Source organism: Pseudorasbora parva, chromosome 4, assembly GCF_024679245.1.
Source record: "Pseudorasbora parva isolate DD20220531a chromosome 4, ASM2467924v1, whole genome shotgun sequence".
In the NCBI taxonomy this organism is placed as follows: Eukaryota; Metazoa; Chordata; class Actinopteri; order Cypriniformes; family Gobionidae; genus Pseudorasbora; species Pseudorasbora parva.
In genome coordinates, this window is record NC_090175.1 from 57,926,736 (window position 1) to 57,946,735 (window position 20,000).

Sequence of the window (20,000 nt, forward strand, 5' to 3'; positions counted from 1 at the left end):
CCTCTCCTGTAATACCTGTGTCATACCCATACCCATGGCATTATACACATTTGTGTCCTGATATGTCACAAAACATGCCCACACACACACACACCCACACACACACACACACACACACACACACACACGCACTCTGCTTTCACACACGTGATGTTGAGCTGAACGTGATGTTGGAGAACCTCGTCTCAGAAACATCTGTATGCGCAGGGAGCCGTAGCGGGAACACAGACGCATTCATTGAGAGGAAGGATGTGTGTGTGTGTGTGTGTGTTTGTGTGTGTGTGAGATGAAGAGCGGGGAGTCCCTGTCCATAGAGCGCTCATTGTAGTGCCGTGTGTGAAGAAGAGCGGCCCGTCCTATTGATGAAGTCTGACAGTGAAGCTCTGTTTGGACTGCAGGAAAAGTTTCCTGAAATATAATAATAATCCCAGGACTAACGTTAGGAGACGGACATCTTTAATATCTGACGACTAGGGATGCACCGAAATGAAATTCTTGGCCGAAGCCGAAACCGAATAATAATGAAATGCTTGGCCGAAGACCGAAGGCCGAATACCGAACGCGGTGTTTCGCATTTTTTCCATTTATTTGGCAATTTTTTTTTACCATTACAATAATTAAATAGTAAAAATTTGCTTTTTACTATTTTGTGTTGCTTTTCAGAGAAATAAATCAAATAACAAAAATACAATTTCAAAATATTTATTTAACACTGAATTTTTTTTAACATTCCAGCAGATATTATACAAACTAAGCACAACATAACTTAAAATAAATAATTAGTAAAATAAAAAAAAATATTTTTATTTGGCCATCTTAGAAGCCCCCCTTCTTGAATAGGTTATGTTAGGCCTATAACTGACTGCTGAAAGAATGTAACTCTGTATGTCTACAACAACTAATGTGCATTGAATAGTGCAAAAAATGTGGATGAACCCACAACAAATAAATAACTGTCTTAGACATAAGCCTACTTAGCCTACTTCTTCAGGAAAAGTGGCAGGTTCTTCTTTATGAAAAGTAGCTTCTCTGCTTTCTCACATGAAAGTCGGTTCCTCTTCTCATCGATGACATGAGCACTAAATTTCAGCACTAAACAGTGCTTCCACACTGCTGACATGTTTGCTGCATAAAGCACGCAGCTCTCACTCTACGTGGGTTACTTTTTGATCGCGTCATTAAAAACGTCATTGTTCGGCCAAAATTATTCGGCCTTTTTACTTATTCGGCCGAATGCCGAAAGTGCTTTTTTTGGCTATTTTCGGCCGAATAATTTCGGTTGCCGAATATTCGGTGCATCCCTACTGACGACACACATCACATCTGTGTGTGTGAATGCAAAATGTGTGTACGTGTGTGTGAATGCAGTGTGTGTGTGTGTGTGTGTGTCTGAATGCGTGTGTGAATGCAGTGTGTGTGTGTGTGTGTGTGTGTAAATACAGAGTGTGTGTGTGTTTGTGTGTGTGTGTGTGTGTGTGTGTGTGTGTGTGTGTGTGTGTGTGTGTGTGTGTGTGTGTGTGTGTGTGTGTGTGCGTGACTCAGGGAACCCAGCAAAGGCTCATGGGACTGCAGTCGTTCCTCCTCTGGCTCTGTTTTTATTCTCACGCTCCACTCCTCCGTCTCTCTCTCGCTCTCTCTCTCTCTCTCTTAGGGTGTAACCATGGTAACGCTGCTCTCTCTCTCTCTCTCTCCTCCGCAGGGAAAGGTTCACCTGGAGCTGCGTCTCAGTGAGGTCATCACAGACAGCGGAGTCATCTGCCACAAGCTGGCAACACGGTAAGCCAATCACAAGTCCCACACAGCCGCCCGTCAGCCAATCAGAGGTCACGATCGGCAGCCCTTCTGCCTTATCAGATTCAGAGACTGGGAAGATGTTTTGCCGTTTTGTCACATTGCCATTAAATTACATGATTAAAACTAGTGTTCTTAATACAATGGCGGAGGGACTGGCAGAAAATATGGCATCTTCCTGTCTTATGACCTACATAATCAATATATTTACATTTTTTAAAACGTTAACGTTTGTCATCCAACAGCCAAACTAGATTTCGCATGTTTCCTTCCTTATATTTAACTTTTAACTAGTGATGTCACACTAATAGGCTTTCAGTCACATGTGTACTAGGAGCTAAATATGTCTGTGAACAAGTGTCTGTAAATAATAAACCGCAAAAAGACTATTTAAATATTAATCCTGCATGTTGTCTGAGTGAATGAATGTCGCAGACTATACCCATTTAAGAAAAACTATCGCCATAAACAGAAGCTCAAAGCTCCGCCAAAATAAAAATTTGGGTTAAATTGAAAAAAAATGGATATAAATGTATTGGACTACTGTTGTACAGTAGATTTAGCTACATCTCAATGTAATAATGCTATTACTAATAGGGGTCTAACGATACACTCATGTCACGATTCGATATTAATCACGGTACCGAACTCATGATTCGATATTAATCACAGTACCGAACTCACGATTCGATATTAATCACGGTACCGAACTCATGATTCGATATTAATCACAGTACCGAACTCACAATTCGATATTAATCACGATACTGAACTCACAATTCGATATTAATCACAGTACCGAACTCACAATTCGATATTAATCACGATACTGAACTCATGATTCGATATTAATCACGAGACCGAACTCACAATTCGATATTAATCACGATACCAAACTCACAATTCGATATTAATCACGGTACCGAACTCATGATTCGATATTAATCACGATACTGAACTCACAATTCGATATTAATCACGGTACCGAACTCACAATTCGATATTAATCACGATACTGAACTCACAATTCGATATTAATCACGGTACCGAACTCACAATTCGATATTAATCACGATACTGAACTCACAATTCGATATTAATCACGGTACCGAACTCACAATTCGATATTAATCACGATACTGAACTCACAATTTGATATTAATCACAGTACCGAACTCACAATTCGATATTAATCATGGTACCGAACTCACAATTCGATATTAATCACGATACTGAACTCACAATTTGATATTAATCACGATACCGAACTCACAATTCGATATTAATCACGATACCGAACTCACAATTCGATATTAATCACAGTACCGAACTCACAATTCGATATTAATCACGGTACCGAACTCACAATTCGATATTAATCACGATACTGAACTCACAATTTGATATTAATCACGGTACCGAACTCACAATTCGATATTAATCACGATACTGAACTCACAATTCGATATTAATCACGGTACCGAACTCACAATTCGATATTAATCACGATACTGAACTCACAATTCGATATTAATCACGGTACCGAACTCACAATTCGATATTAATCACGATACTGAACTCACAATTCGATATTAATCACGGTACCGAACTCACAATTCGATATTAATCACGATACTGAACTCACAATTTGATATTAATCACAGTACCGAACTCACAATTCGATATTAATCACGATACCGAACTCACAATTCGATATTAATCACGGTACCGAACTCACAATTCGATATTAATCACGATACTGAACTCACAATTTGATATTAATCACGATACCGAACTCACAATTCGATATTAATCACGATACTGAACTCACAATTTGATATTAATCACGATACCGAACTCACAATTCGATATTAATCACGATACCGAACTCACAATTCGATATTAATCACGATACTGAACTCACAATTTGATATTAATCACGATACCGAACTCACAATTTGATATTAATCACAGTACCGAACTCACAATTCGATATTAATCACGATACCGAACTCACAATTCGATATTAATCACGGTACCGAACTCACAATTCGATATTAATCGCGGTACCGAACTCACAATTCGATATTAATCACGATACTGAACTCACAATTCGATATTAATCACGGTACCGAACTCACAATTCAATATTAATCACGATACCGAACTCACGATACGATAGTAATCACGTTACCAAACCCACGATTCGATAATAATCGTGATAACAAACCCAAGATTAGATATAAATCGTGATAACAAACTCACAATTCGAAATTAATCGCGACAGCGAACCCACGATTCAATATTAATCGCAATACCGAATTCACGATTCGGTAGTAATACACCTGGAGTTACACCTTCATCATGACTATAAGTGTGTGTGTGTGTGTGTGTGTGTGTGTGTGTGTGTGTGTGTGTGTGTGTGTGTGTGTGTGTGTGTGTGTGTGTGCGTGTGTGTGCATTCACAGCCTTTTGTTTTGTGCAAATGTCATTTGTGATGTGTTTATTCTGTGCAGGCCTGTCTATGTCTGATTTATCTCATATGGGATGCATCTGGTTAATAATTAGAGCGTGCCGGTGATCAGCTTCAGCTCAAACTGCATTACTAACGATGACGATGATCGGACGGTCATATTACACAACATAAAGGGAGCAATATTGTAATAAAACATTGTGATTGTGAATTATTTGGGTTTAGATGCGTTGGTCCAGGAAGAGCGTGCACAACATGACTCGCAAGTTCACTTGACACACTCGCGTCATTTTGTGCAGATGTTAATATATTGTGTTTATTTTGTAAATATGTGATTAATTTCATATAGGAAGCGTTTCTTTGAGGAAATAACGCGCTAGCAAAGGGCTCCAGTGTAGCGGTGTGCAGCATGCCTGTTACCCGTGGTTTGTATATCTAGGTCATGGGTTTGAGTCCCAGGGAATGCATGAATGCTGAAATGCAATGCAAGTCACTTTGGATAAAAGCGTCTGCCAAATGCATAAATATAAATGCAAATCAGTTCATTCTAGTGCATTTGACGATCACAAAAGCGGCAACCTTCAGTGTCCATGACAAGGCGTCTCATTCTGTGCTGTGCGCTGCAGGTGTGTGTTTTATGGAGAAATGTCGCATACTGTTCACACTACAGCATCAGTATGTAGTCCAGCCGGTTCCTGCACATTTACTGAAGCTCTGATCCGTCAGCGAATGTGGTCTAATGCTTTATTTAAAGAGACGAGAGAGACAAAACACTCAGACGGAGAGAAAATGTGTGAACTGATGTGTGTGTGTGTGTGTGTGTGTGTGTGTGTGTGTGTGTGTGTGGGCTGGTAATCCTTATGTTATGGGGACAAAATGTCCCCACAAAGATGGCAATATCCGAAATCCTCGTCCTTGTGGGGACATTTTTAGGTCCTCATGAGGAAAACATCTTATAAATCACACAGAAGGAGTTTTTATGAGAAAGTAAAAATGCAGAATGTTTCCTGTGATGGGTAGGTTTAGGGGCAGTGTGTGTGTGTGTGTGTGTGATGGGTAGGTTTAGGGGCAGTGTGTGTGTGTGTGTGTGATGGGTAGGTTTAGGGGCAGTGTGTGTGTGTGTGTGATGGGTAGGTTTAGGGGCAGTGTGTGTGTGTGTGTGATGGGTAGGTTTAGGGGCAGTGTGTGTGTGTGTGTGATGGGTAGGTTTAGGGGCAGTGTGTGTGTGTGTGTGATGGGTAGGTTTAGGGGCAGTGTAGGGGGATAGAAAATACGGTTTGTACAGTATAAAATCCGTAAGGCCAATGGAATGTCCCCACAATTCACAAAAACAAACCTGTGTGTGTGTGTGTGTGAGTGTGTGTTCTCATATAGGCGGCTGTACAGCACTGCATGTCTTTGCTTTCACAGCATCGTGGCTCATGTCTGGACCGCTTCCCACACTGGAGCACTCTGGGTAATGAGCTTAGAGTCTCAGTGAGCAGCGCTCTCATTCACAGGATATTTATGCACCGTCCATCCATTGTAGGACACAGTGAGGATGACGTCTACACACATACACACACACACACATGTTGCGTTTTTGTGAATTGTGGGGACTTTCCATTGGCCTTACGGATTTTACACTGTACAAACTGTACATTATATGCCCCTACACTGCCCCTAAACCTACCCATCACACACACACACACACACACGCACATAGGCACACACTCACTGCGCTGCTGCTGTGATTCTGGTGTGAGAGACTTTAACATGGAAATGTTTTTTCTCTCTTAGACAAACCAAGCAATGCAGAATCATTACACAGCTTCTCATTAATTAGCGTATTGTTGTATTGCGATTGTTATTGTTTGTTTGTTTTTTTTGTTTTTTTTACTGTAGCGCTGTAGTATTGTAGTATTATTATTATTATACTAATAATAATCGTATTCATCTCTGATCTCAGTGGCTGCAGGCTTGCTAAATAAAACACAATATCTTCTAATGCTAGTGCCTAAAGGCCTTAAACGCTTGAACCCCGATATTTGCTGCTTGCAGCTATATTTATTATTATCATTTTATTATCAATGCAAAACATACGGGTGGCCCTGTGTGTGCTGGTCAATATTAGCATGTTTTAAGTGTCGTTTTGGATGTTTGTAGTCAGGTAAGGACAGAATATGATGTTGAGGAGAGAGAATGCGATCTAAAGTCAGTTCTTTAGTGTGTGTGATGTTCATTGGACGCATACAGTGAGTTTAGCCCAGCGCCGGACGTCAGATGGTGTATTTATGAGCACACACAGCATTATATAAAGAGGCTTAACACACAGGAAGTGCCCTGGAAGGATCCGATAGCATTAGAGATGCTGTAGATCCTGTTCATTCATCAGCATTAGACCCACAGCTGAGCGCTGGCTCATTTCCATATCTGAATATAGACTAGCGCTGTGTGTGTGTGCGTGTGTGTGTGTGTGTGTGTTTCTGAATGTGTCCGGAACGATTCCCTGCTGATGAGGTCACAGCTGAGCTCAGCTCTGATTGGCAGGTTGTGACGTCATATGGGAGAGTTTGTTTTGAGGTTTGTGATTGATGTTATTTGTGTCAGATGTGTTATGTTATTCTTTATAATGGCTTTTATTTTTATGCTATTCATGACTGCACACATTCTCGCTGGTACTATTATGAATGTGTTACTGACACTTCTCATGTTTGCGGCCTCACTTGAATCACTTCCTGTCGTGATTATTGATTAATCATTATGATTGTGGTTATTTGATCTAATCATAATTATTAGTGATTAACAAGACTGCATTATATATTATATGTGCTATATTAGATTATATTTGCTATATTATATTTTATTATATTATATTATTACATCGTATTATATTTATTATATTATATTTATTATATCATATTACATTTACTATATTATATTATATGTATTATACTATATTTACTGTTATATTTATTATATTATATTATATTACATTTACTATATTATATTATATGTATTATATTATATTTACTGTTATATTTATTATAATATATTTCCTATATTGTGTTATATTTACTATATTATATTTATTATATTTTTATATTATATTTACAGTACTATACATTTACATTTAATCATTTAGCAGACGCTTTTATCCAAAGCGACTTACAAAAAAGTCGCTATATTATATTATTTTATATTATATTATATTATATTATATTTACTATATTATATTTATTATATTTTATTATATTATATTTATTATATTCTACTATATTTACTATATTATATTTATTATATTATATTTATATTTACTATATTATATTTATTTTAATATTTACTATATTATATATATATTTTTTTATATTATATTTACAGTACCATATTATATTTTATTATATTATATGTATTATATTCTACTATATTTACTATATTTACTATATTTATTATTATTATTATTATTATTATTATTATTATTATTATTATTATGTGTGTGTTTGTGTGTTTATGTGTGTGTGTTAGTGTATAAGGCTTTGGTCCAGTGATGTGAATGTTGATGTGTGTGTTTGCGTGTTGATGTGTGTGTGTTAGTGTGTGAGGCTTTGGTCCAGTGATGTGAATGTTGATGTGTGTGTTTGCGTGTTGATGTGTGTGTGTTAGTGTGTAAGGCTTTGGTTCAGTGATGTGAATGTTGATGTGTGTGTTTGCATGTTGATGTGTGTGTTTTAGTGTGTGACGCTCATGGTGGTTTTCTTCCGCAGGGTTCTGGAGTGTCAGGATCTGCCCATAGTGAATGGCCAGTGTGATCCATACGCCGCGGTGTCATTACTGGGCCCTTCCAGGTCAGAACACACACCAGGACACAGCTCAAGGCTTAGTGTGTGACCTCAGAAACACACACACACACACACACACTTAAGTTCACATCATCAGGGTTTCTGCGCATCTTAAGATCGTCCACAATCGAAGGCCTTAATGTGTTAAATTGCAGCAGAAAGTCTTAAATTCATTATCATGGCATTAAATGAGGGCTCTATGATTTCCTTTCATAAAACTGTAATTTACTGTATAATGCAGAACGTCTCGTCTGAATAAATCAACAGTAGGTCCGGCTCTTAAAGGGCCAGTTCTCCATTAATGAGAATCCTGGGATCATTTCCTCGGCCTAATGTGCTCAAACCCGTCAGACTTTCCTTCCTCATATAAAGCCATGGAGTCTCTTCAGAACATCTGGAATAATCCGCTCCATCCGTACGGATCCGTTCCTCTTTATGAGCTTTCTGAAGTTGCTTAGCCTGTCAATGGAGGACAGAAATCTGTCCATTTCATTACAAATAACTTCATTTGTGTTCAGAAGATCAACGAGAGTCACGTTTAATCGTTAAAGCAGAGGACAGAACGATTAAATCTGAATAAAACTATTAAAAAACACACACACACACACACACGCGCGCTGCAGAAATGCTCAGGATGTCTGTTCTCCAGCTCAAATACCCAAGCATCCCTAAATCAGGACACATTAATGACATGAGGATGAAGAAATGAAGTCTTGTGTTCTGAGAAACTCAACAGAATGAAGTGAGTTTGAGCTCAGATCTCCGTCATTGCGGTGAACATTACTCTCATCTGAGTTAAGATGATGTTTATGAACACACTGCTGATATTTCATCTGGAGTTAATCAGAAAATCACAAGATTTATCATCTCAAACTTTAAGCAGTTTGTGTCAAATTAAAGTAACGGAGATCTGCTGGAAATCGCTAATACAACTCATTTACATTAGAGAACATATGGACGTGTGATGCTTCTTTTAATTGTTCTTAAATATACGTTCATAACCCCTGTATATATCATTTCCCTGATTTATATAACCGTTCACTCATTAAACACGGTGAAAATCAGATTTATATCCAAAATCGCCTCCTGAAAAAACTATAATATGTCAAGAAAAATCAAATGAGTTTTGAGTCTGGCTTTATCTGATGTTCTGGACCTGAAAGCACATTGGTGCATGTTTAGATAATGATTATATAATGCCTCATTTGCATATTTAAACAACACCTAACACACTTGTAATACAAAACAATATTAATGTACTGTGAATAATCAACGAGGTGTTCTAACGTCCCTTCATCATTTAACTATTGGATTTTAATGAACACTGCAGAAAATGCTCTTCTTCCTCAGTCATTCTGTCTTGTTTCCAGTCTAAATATCTAACAATTCTTAAATCAAGACGCATTTACTAGATCAGTAAAACGACATGAGATATTTTTTCTTGTTTTGTTGATTTAAAATCTAAATGAAGAGAGTTTTGCATATCGTGACAGTTTCAGAGTGAAATGTCCACTGGGTGGCGCTAAAAAGCTTTTTTTCCGGAACAGATGTGCGTGAATCAGGCATTTTTTGTTACGTTGGTTATTTTAATGTACACTAAACCCTGAACCGACCCGATAGAGTTTACAAAAGTGTGTGACAGAAATAAATAGTATCCGTGTCATGTAGCTTGTGTTTTATCATGACCTGTTTTTCACAGGATTCGTTCCCGAGCTTTCAGCATCGCAAGCTCAAATCTGTACCAGCTGAGCTATCGAGCTTACACTCTAAAATATGCTGGGTTATTTTAACTTACTGTTGGGTCAAATATGGACTAACCCAGCGATTGGGTTGTTTTAATCCTGCTGTTGGGTTAAATATATATAATACAATTGCTGGGCTTTTTTTGTTTTCTGTTTGAGTTAAGATTATTTTTCTCACCCCATTGGCAGATTATTTATCTTATTTTAAGCAAAAACTCTCTTCATTTTGAGTTATTTTCCCCAAAACAAGACAATAATTTGTACTTGTCTAGTAAATGTTTCTTAATGTAATAATTTTCAGATATTTTGACTAGAAACAAGACAAAAATACTAAGTAAGAAGAGCATGTTTTTGCAGTGCAGCCGTTATCTGAAATATAACATTTTGTAACAATATAGATGTCCTTGATGAATGAAAGTAATAAATCTTTAATCTCACTGACCCCTCACAGGTCAGATGCCAAGAAGACGAAGGTCAAGCGGAAAACCAACAATCCTCAGTTTGATGAAGTCTTCTTCTTCGAGGTAGGAGCTCACACACACACACACACACACACACACAAACACACACACACACACTCATATTTGTTTTTGTGACATATGGGGACATTCCATAGGCGTAATGGTTTTTATACTGTACAAACCGTATTTTCTCTCCCCTTACACTGCCCCTAAACCTACCCATCACACACACACACACACACACACACACACACACACACACACACACACACACTGCCCCTAAACCTACCCATCACAGGAAACATTCTGCATTTTTACTTTCTCATAAAAACTCCTCCTGTGTGATTTATAAGCCTTTTGAAAAGTGGGGCCATGGGTAATGTCCTCATATTTCACCCTCTCCTGTAATACCTGTGTCATACCCATGGCATTATACACATTTGTGTCCTCATATGTCACAAAAACATGCCCACACACACACACACACACACACACACACTGCCCCTGCCACTAAACCGACCCATCACAGGAAGACTGCATTTTTACTTTCTCAAAAAAAATCCTGCATGATTTATAAGCATTTTAAAAAGGGGGGACCGCTGGCTCGTAATATCAGGTTTTACTATCCTTATGGGGACATTTGGTCCCCACAATGTAATATAAACAAGGGCACACACACACACACATGCGTGTGAACATGACGTCTGGAAGATCAAACATGATTTATTAATATCAGTGAAAGCAAAACTCTGCCTTGAGCTGAGAGTCGCCACTAATGTCTAATATGGAAATATAAGCGATCGTTTGAGGTTTGGGGTGTTAAGGTGTTCACTCGCACACTGGTGGATTGTGGTTTCACACTTTAACACTTCCCACACCCTCAAACACACACACCCATAAACACACACACCCTCAAACACACACACACACACACACACACACACACACACACACACACACACACACACACACACACACACACACACACACACACACACACCTGCAGATCTCTTCTCTAAATCATTTAACACTGATGATCTTCAGCCGCTTGTGTTATCAGACGTGACAGCTGTGGACTAGATGAGACACACACACACACTCACACAGACATTCACACACACTCACACACATTCACACACACTCTCACACAGACATTCACACACACTCACACTCACAGACACATTCACACGCACACACACACACACACACACACACATTTATACACAAACACATACACACATGTACACAGATTCTCACACACACATTCTTACTCACAGACTCTCACACATGCACACACACACACACACACACACACACACACACACACACAGACTCAAACATGCATACACATTATCACACACACACACACACACACACACACACACACACACACACACACACACACAGACTCTCACACAGACTCTCACACATGTACACAGATTCTCACACGCACATTCTTACTCACACAGACTCGCATGCACACACTCACACACACACACACACACACACACACACACACACACACACACACACACACACACACACACACACACAAGCACTCTCACACATGGTCTCTCAAACAGACATTAACACACACATTCACACACACGAACATGTCCCGGAGGACGACGAGACAAGAGTGTGATTGATTGTGAGACACACAATCCGCTCCATTTATCTCCCAGCCCTCGTGGTCTTTCCCACCCACACTGGACACACACACACACACACACACACACACACACACATCATCATCATCATCCACTCACAGTCCTCAGCTCAGTGTGTAATATAATTCAGCATTATCAGACAGGAAGTGTCTGCAGTGTGAAACGTGTCCAGCTGTCCTTTAGCCGTGTGTCAGCTGATGAGTTGAATGTTGTGTGTGTAACAGTAACTTGTGTGTGTGTGTGTGTGTGTGTGTGTGTGTGTGTGTGTGTGTGTGTGTGTATAGAAACACGTCTCGTCAGGTGTCACATGTCCTGTTTCATCACACAGGTGACCAAACCGCTGAGCTTCACCAAACGACAGTTTGATGTGGAAGAGGACGATGTGGACAAGCTGGCGCTCAAGTGAGTGTGCGTGTGTGTGTGCGTGTGTGTGTGTGTGTGTGAGACTCTCAAAATGACGTGACTGACGAGTCGTTAGTAATTTCCGTCTTGTAACTCATTTGCATTAGGGATGGGCATTTTCCCAAAATATTGTATTCGAATATTTGAGCTCATAATATTCGTTTATTTAAATGAGGTATTTTGAGAAAATGAGGGAGACGTTTTTAAACATGCCGTCACCATTTCTGAACAAGCTTATGATTAGGCGATATACACAACGCGCTAACGTTATATATCTTAAGGTTTTAAAACATTAAACAGTAAGTGTAAAATTATATATGCCTAAAGAACAAAAGCATTATAAGCTCAAGCAGCGCGAGCGGAAAAAAATAAATAAATCAGAGAGCGCCATATTATTGTGCAGAACGTACATACACACACACACACACACACACACACACACACTAGGGATGGCGAGAACTAAACATTTTCTTGACCTACCACTGAGCCTCATTAGCCGGTTGAAACTGGTTAACCGATTAGTTTAAAATATGCTGCGCTATTTGAATTAACAGCCGCGAGCCGCGCCTGCAATCTCGCAACTCTGTCGCATCTCTCTATGATCTCTTTGCCTCCCGCTGTCACACACACACACACACACTGTCCCGGCGCCGCCGCCTCCCTTCCACTCACATCACTTTTTTTAAATCCCCCACAGCGCGTAACATGAGTCCCGCAAACGCGGCGCCGAGGAGCTTGTTTGTAATCGGAGGACAAACGGCTCCTTCGTTCCGAGATGGTTTGGTTAAGGTGATGGCGCTGAAAATAAAGGCGTTTGTCGAGCGCTAGAAGCTCATTTGAAACTTTAAGAAAACGACAGCTCTGAAGAGACGCCGCTTTAGTTGGAGGTAGTGCTAACAATAATAAAGAAAGACGATGATCAACACCTCATGTGTTTCCGCTGTAATGCAGATGTAATATATTTCCGAATGTAAGCCCATCTTATGCGGAATGACGCTTCATCCTGTCGTCTGCCCCGGCTCTAACCTCCAGTGTTTACTGTCTGCAAACCTTGAGCGCTCAAACCCAAACGCTGTGACCTCGCGCCAAACGTTTTTATCGGTTTATTAAGAACAAACAGGCGAGTTATGAAAAATTGAGTGTGAGGGATTTGTTCACTTCACACAAAAAGATTTTGTAATGAGACGCTAACTGTAGCGTTTAGCCCACTGTCTATAATAGACTAATTTAGAGATCACTTTTTTTTTTTAACCGACAACTTTGATCGCACAAACACATGCACACACACACACACACACACACACACACACACGATGGGCACTCTAACGGCTGATATTACCCACAACCCATTGCGAGTTGGACGAGGATTCGATTAGAACTACACGCGGGTAAAAAGTGTTAAAAAACTACAAACATGACGGATGTGCGAGTCCGCCGGTTAACTAGAGAGGTTTAGATAAAGGGGTTTGAGTGACCAACTATCAGTGTTTAACCTGACAAAAATATATTTATTCAGTGTTGTCCACATTATATCTCGCCGGCAGCAGCATTGAGCACTTTTGTAATGACACGTTTGGCCGTTAACTTTTAAAAGCATCATTATATTTAAACTGCAAACACACGAGGAGAGTCTCTGCATTAAAGACACACACACACGGCAGATCAACGAGCGGCTACACTTCTCTCCGATACGGCAGGAGATTAAACTGAATGAGGAGGATTTGAGCTGATGAATCTGACGATGATTGACAGGGCAGTGAAACGGAGACGGGATGCTCGTAACTAAACGACAGAGTCCGTTAAAGATGGCGAAGAAGTCCCGAAGCTTGCATACTTTTCTGCTACACACTCAAAAGTAAATACCTTTTCTTCACAAAAAGAGTACATACTTTTAGGACGCAGTTTAAGTAGGCGAATTGGGACGCAGCACTTATTAACCCCCTCCACAGCGCCGCCCGGTGGATTGAGCTATAACTGCGAGATTTAGAGGGATTTCTCATAGATCCACTGCATTTACAGCCAGCAAATCAACGCAGTAAAATTCGAATAGTATTTTTAGCTTTTGAATGTTCATGCACACCTCTAATTTGCATAATGCCCGCCTCTGGTCCTGATGTTAGCGCCTCTTTCTCCTCAGGGTGGATCTGTGGAACGCCAGCAATCTGAAGTTTGGAGACGAGTTCCTGGGCGAGGTGCGAGTGCAGCTGAAGGTTTTGGGACAGTCAGGAGTCCATGACGCTTGGTATGAGCCCCGGCACGCTTTGTGTGAGCCTCGATCATGAGCTCATCCAGGGGCTAGTTACATAAATAAACTTAGCCACTATTTTAAGTCTGTTTCTTAAAGGGTGAGTTCACCCAAAAATGAAAATTCTATCATTAATTATTTACCCTAATGTGGTTGGACAGCCGTCAGACCTCCGCTCATCTTCACACACAGATGAAGATATTAGTGTTGAAATCCGATGGCTCAGAAAGGCCTTCATTGACACCAATGTCATTTCCTCTCTCAAGACCCATAAAGGCACTAAAGACGTCGTTACAAAGCCCATCTCACTACAGCGGCTCTACAATCATTGATGAAGAGGCCAGAATAGAGTTAGTGCGCAAAAACACTAAATAACGACTTATATAGTGATGGCCGATTTCAGAACAAAGCTTCAAACCATTATGAGTCAGTGAATCGATTCATGATTCGAACCGTTATGAGTCAGTGAATCGATTCATGATTCCGATCGCGTGTCAAACTGCTGAAATCGCGTGACTTTGGCGATTCGAATCATGAATCGATTCACTGACTCATAACGGTCCGATTCATGAATCGATTCACTGACTCATAACGGTCCAAATCATGAATCGATTCACTGACTCATAACGGTTCGAAGCTTTGTTCTGAAATCGGCCATCACTATATAAGTCGTTATTTAGTGTTTTTTGTGCACTAACTCTATTCTGGCCTCTTCATCAATGATTGTAGAGCCGCTGTAGTGAGATGGGCTTTGTAACGACGTCTTTAGTGCCTTTATGGGTCTTGAGAGAGGAAATGACATTGGTGTCAATGAAGGCCTTTCTGAGCCATCGGATTTCAACACTAATATCTTCATCTGTGTGTGAAGATGAGCGGAGGTCTGACGGCTGGCCAACCACAGGAGGATTTAATCACACTATTTACATTTCTGGCTGAACTAACCCTTTCAGCACTAATTTGTCCATATAGCAATTAGTCAAAATGTAATCCGTCTTACTTTTCTAATTCGAATTGAACCGATCTACCATCTTATGTCATTGATTTTAAAAAGTTACGACCGGTCTTAAAGAAAAAAATTAGATGACTTACTTTTAAGACTAGTCTAAGTGGTTTATGCAGCCGGCCCCTGTGCTCTCTTTCAGGTACTTCCTGCAGCCCAGAGACAACGGCCATAAGTCGGTGAAGGCTGACGAGCTGGGCTCATTACGGCTCAACATCATTTACACGGAGGACCACGTGTTCCTGACGGAGCATTATAACCCGCTCCGAGATCTGCTGCTGCAATCCGCACACGCCCAGGTCAGTGAGCTGTGGACCAATCACGCGCGCCCTCACGGGTTCTGTCCAGCACAAACATATAAACGTTATTAAAGGGATAGTTGACCCCTAAATGAGCCTGTGATGTTTATCTGCTGACCCCCAGGGCTTCATAGGTGTGTTTGTTTCTTCAGGAGAACACAAATGAAGATTTTTAACTCAACCGTTGCTGTGTGTATATAATATAATATCATATAATGCATGTGAATGGGGAACAATTCTATGAGAGTAAAACAAACAAACAATAAAACATGCTTAGGCAAAGTGCACAAAACCCTGCTGCTCCTGACGACACACTGATGTCTGAAGACACGAGCCGATCGGTTTCTGTAAGAAACTCAACAGTATTTATGTTATTTTTTTACATCATATCAGACGAATCTCATCTAGTGTTCCCATCCGCTGTTACTGCCGTCTGGTGAGGTCAAACCGGCGCGATCATATATATATATAGATTCCTCATTAGTGCCTGCACGGATCGGCTGAATGAGGCATCTACATAATATATATCTATGATCGCGCCGGTTTGACCTCACCAGACATAAGTGTCTAAAAGAAAGCTTTAGAGGTTTTAGGGGAGCCACCAGGAAACAGCTTCGGATCTTTAAAGGGATAGTTCAGCCAAAAATGTGCATTGTGTGATTAATTCCTCCTGTGGTTGGCCAGCCGTCAGACCTCCGCTCATCTTCACACACAGATGAAGATATTAGTGTTGAAATCCGATGGCTCAGAAAGGCCTTCATTGACACCAATGTCATTTCCTCTCTCAAGACCCATAAAGGCACTAAAGACGTCGTTACAAAGCCCATCTCACTACAGCGGCTCTACAATCATTGATGAAGAGGCCAGAATAGAGTTAGTACGCAAAAAAACACTAAATAACGACTTATAGAGTGATGGCCGATTTCAGAACAAAGCTTCGAACCGTTAGGAGTCAGTGAATCGACTCATGATTCGAACCGTTATGAGTCAGTGAATCGACTCATGATTCGAACAGTTATGAGTCAGTGAATCGATTCATGATTTGGATCGCCAAAGTCTCGATTTCAGCAGTTTGATACGCGATCCGGATCATGAATCGATTCACTGACTCATAATGATTTGAATCTTTATTTGAGGATTGAACACAAACGCGGAAGAGAAGCCAATGCTGAATAAAGTCGTAGTTTTTGTTATTTTTGGACCCAAATGTATTTTGGATGCTTCAAGAGACTCTAATTAACCCACTGATGTCTCATATGGACTACTGTGATGATGTTTTTATTCCCTTTCTGGACATGGACAGTATAGTGTGCATACACTTGCATACGCTCTCGGACTAAATATAAAATATCTTAAACTGTGTGTGAAGATGAACGGAGGTCTTACGGGTGTGGAGCGACATTAGGGAGAGGAGTTAATGACAGACATTTCATTTTTGGGTGAACTAACCCTTTAAGCAATGCAGGTAAATCTAAAGTGTCATTATTGTGTGATGCTCAGCCCGTCTCGGCGTCGGCGGCTCATATCTTGGGCGAAGCGTGTCGTGAGAAGCAGGAGGCGGCGGTTCCTCTGGTGCGACTCTTCCTGCATTACGGCAAGATCGTGCCTTTTCTCAGTGCCATCGCACACGCCGAGATAAACCGCACACAGTGAGTACACACACACACACTCTCACACACACACACACACTGCTCCTAAACCTACCCATCACAGGAAACATTCAGCATTTTTACTTTCGAAAAAAAACTTGCATTTTGATAAGTGAGGCCATGGGTAATGTCCTCATATTTCACCCTCTCCTGTAATACCTGTGTCATATCCATGGCATTACACACATTTGTGTCCTCATATGTCACAAAAACATGCCCACACACACACACACGTTTGTTGTTGTGACATATGGGGACATTCCATAGGCGTAATGGTTTTTATACTGAACAAACCGTATGTTCTATCCTCTTACACTGCCCCTAAACCTACTCATCACACACACACACACACACACTGTCCCTAAACCTACCCATCACAGTAAACATTCTGCATTTTTACTTTCTCATAAAAACTCCTCCTGTGTGATTTATAAGCCTTTTGTAAAGTGGGGCCATGGGTAATGTCCTCATATTTCACCCTCTCCTGTAATACCTGTGTCACACCCATGGCATTATACACATTTGTGTCCTCATATGTCACAAAACCACACACACACACACATCATCTCTCCTCTCCTCCTCCCGTATCCGCAGGGATCCCAACACCATATTCCGGGGAAACTCGCTGACGTCCAAATGCATCGATGAGACCATGAAGCTGGCGGGGATGCATTACCTGCGGGTCACGCTCAAGCCCATCATCGATGAGGTGTGTGTCCTCTCAGGCTCTTCTGCTGTACATCTGACGCTCGTCCCGCTGCTCACCGTGTGTGTGTGTGTGTGTGTGTGTGTGTGCAGATCTGCGCTGACCACAAACCCTGTGAGATCGACCCCGTCAAGCTGAAGGAGTCGGAGAACCTGGACACAAACAGGGTGAGTCCGTCTCATCCAATCATCAGAACGATATCAAGACGTCACAATCGTCTCCTCTAAACACACACACACACACACACTTCACTATTGTGCCGTATATCGTGTGAATCGCTTCTCAAACATGAACAAATGTAGGGGTGGGGCTTGATCGTGTCTGTGGGGAATTGATTGGATGGCTGTGGTTTGCTATTGATAGATCTGACAATGCTGGCAGATCAGTATTGTCACACACACACACTCTCTCTCTCTCTCTTAGTTTTTATACTCCTCTGTTATTGTCTCGACAGGAAAACCTGCGGCAGTACGTCGACCGTATCTTCAGCGCCATCACCAGCTCAGGCGTCAGCTGCCCGACGGTCATGTGTGATATCTTCTTCTCTCTGAGAGAGTCCGCCGCGTCGCGCTTTCAGGGTAATGACATGCGGCTCACACTTCACAGACGACAAAATACCTAATTAGAGCTTCTGCTAACATTCACATTAAGTTATGAAAACTTTATTTCTGAACAACCTGGGAAACAAAAACACTGCCTGGGTTATTAAATGTTCTGTATAAGTTATTAAGTCATTCTTCAAACATTATGAGAACGTTACATTTGAATGTTTTCTGAACGTCCACTGTGGATTCAGAACATTATTAAAGACCAGAAAACTGTGAGCAAACATTATTTTAAGGACTGATAGAACTTCATAACTTTGAGAGAACATAAGCCAAAGTTCTGGGAACTGAGAAGGATTTTAAAGCTCTTCCAGTGACTCCCGGCGGTCGTTTGCATTCTCACTGTACAAACACAACAGACACACACACATCACAGATTTTAACACAGTCCCTTCTGCCTGCTAATTGTAACATTTGAAAGTCACAATATGTATAACAGCTTGATAAAACAAAAGTGAAATGATGTGAAACGTGAATCAGATGCTGCAGGACAAAGCCAGAAGTCTTTCATTTGTGGTTTTGAAAGCAGTTTAAAGCTCTCTAAACACATGAAGATGGTGGCGCTAGCAGGAATAACTCTCCTGTAGATCTAAATATGTTTTATATATATCTCCTGTTTTATATATGATGTCCTGTAGAGCCTGTAGATGTGTTACACTGCCACCTTCAGGTCACAGGTCAGCACTGCACACTACAGGACTGGCTCGATCTGGCACGAGAGTTATCTGGTCTTTAATAAATCTCTAATAAGTGTTACTTGTACATCAAGTAGTCTAAATTTAGACCAAAGCCGTGTGTGTGTGTGTGTGTGTGTGTGTGTGTGTGTGTGTGTGTGTGTGTGCTTTCACTAACGTGAAAACAGACTAAATTTGCCTCAAATGAAAGCATATTTACTCTTAATCGTTTCCTATCGCAAATATTTTGTTCATTTTAAAGAATTATTATTATTTGTTCAATAAAAGCCATTCTTTAATGTCATCCACTGTCTTTTTGGCTCTTTTTTGTATTAAAAGTATCGGTTTAGGCACCGGTGTTGTAAAAACCCAAACAATACCCAGCCCTAGGGGTCACATGGGCTATTTTAACAGTGTCTTTACTTCCTTTCTGGCCCTTTAAAGTGTTCATTGCTCAGATCTCAT

The 20,000-nt window shown here is 40.6% G+C and overlaps 1 protein-coding gene across 2 annotated transcripts in view; it reads left to right on the forward strand.

The window, feature by feature from the left end:
- rasa3 (RAS p21 protein activator 3) overlaps positions 1-20,000 on the forward strand; it is a 60,239-nt gene that overhangs the window by 21,556 nt on the left and 18,683 nt on the right. For both annotated transcript variants that reach the window (XM_067442315.1, XM_067442316.1), the window contains exons 5-14: positions 1,700-1,776; positions 8,008-8,088; positions 10,276-10,348; positions 12,284-12,357; positions 14,495-14,599; positions 15,745-15,901; positions 17,402-17,550; positions 18,145-18,259; positions 18,349-18,423; positions 18,711-18,834. In XM_067442315.1, the coding sequence (XP_067298416.1) occupies positions 1,700-1,776; positions 8,008-8,088; positions 10,276-10,348; positions 12,284-12,357; positions 14,495-14,599; positions 15,745-15,901; positions 17,402-17,550; positions 18,145-18,259; positions 18,349-18,423; positions 18,711-18,834 (1,030 nt within the window). The remainder of the gene's footprint in view (positions 1-1,699; positions 1,777-8,007; positions 8,089-10,275; positions 10,349-12,283; positions 12,358-14,494; positions 14,600-15,744; positions 15,902-17,401; positions 17,551-18,144; positions 18,260-18,348; positions 18,424-18,710; positions 18,835-20,000) is intronic.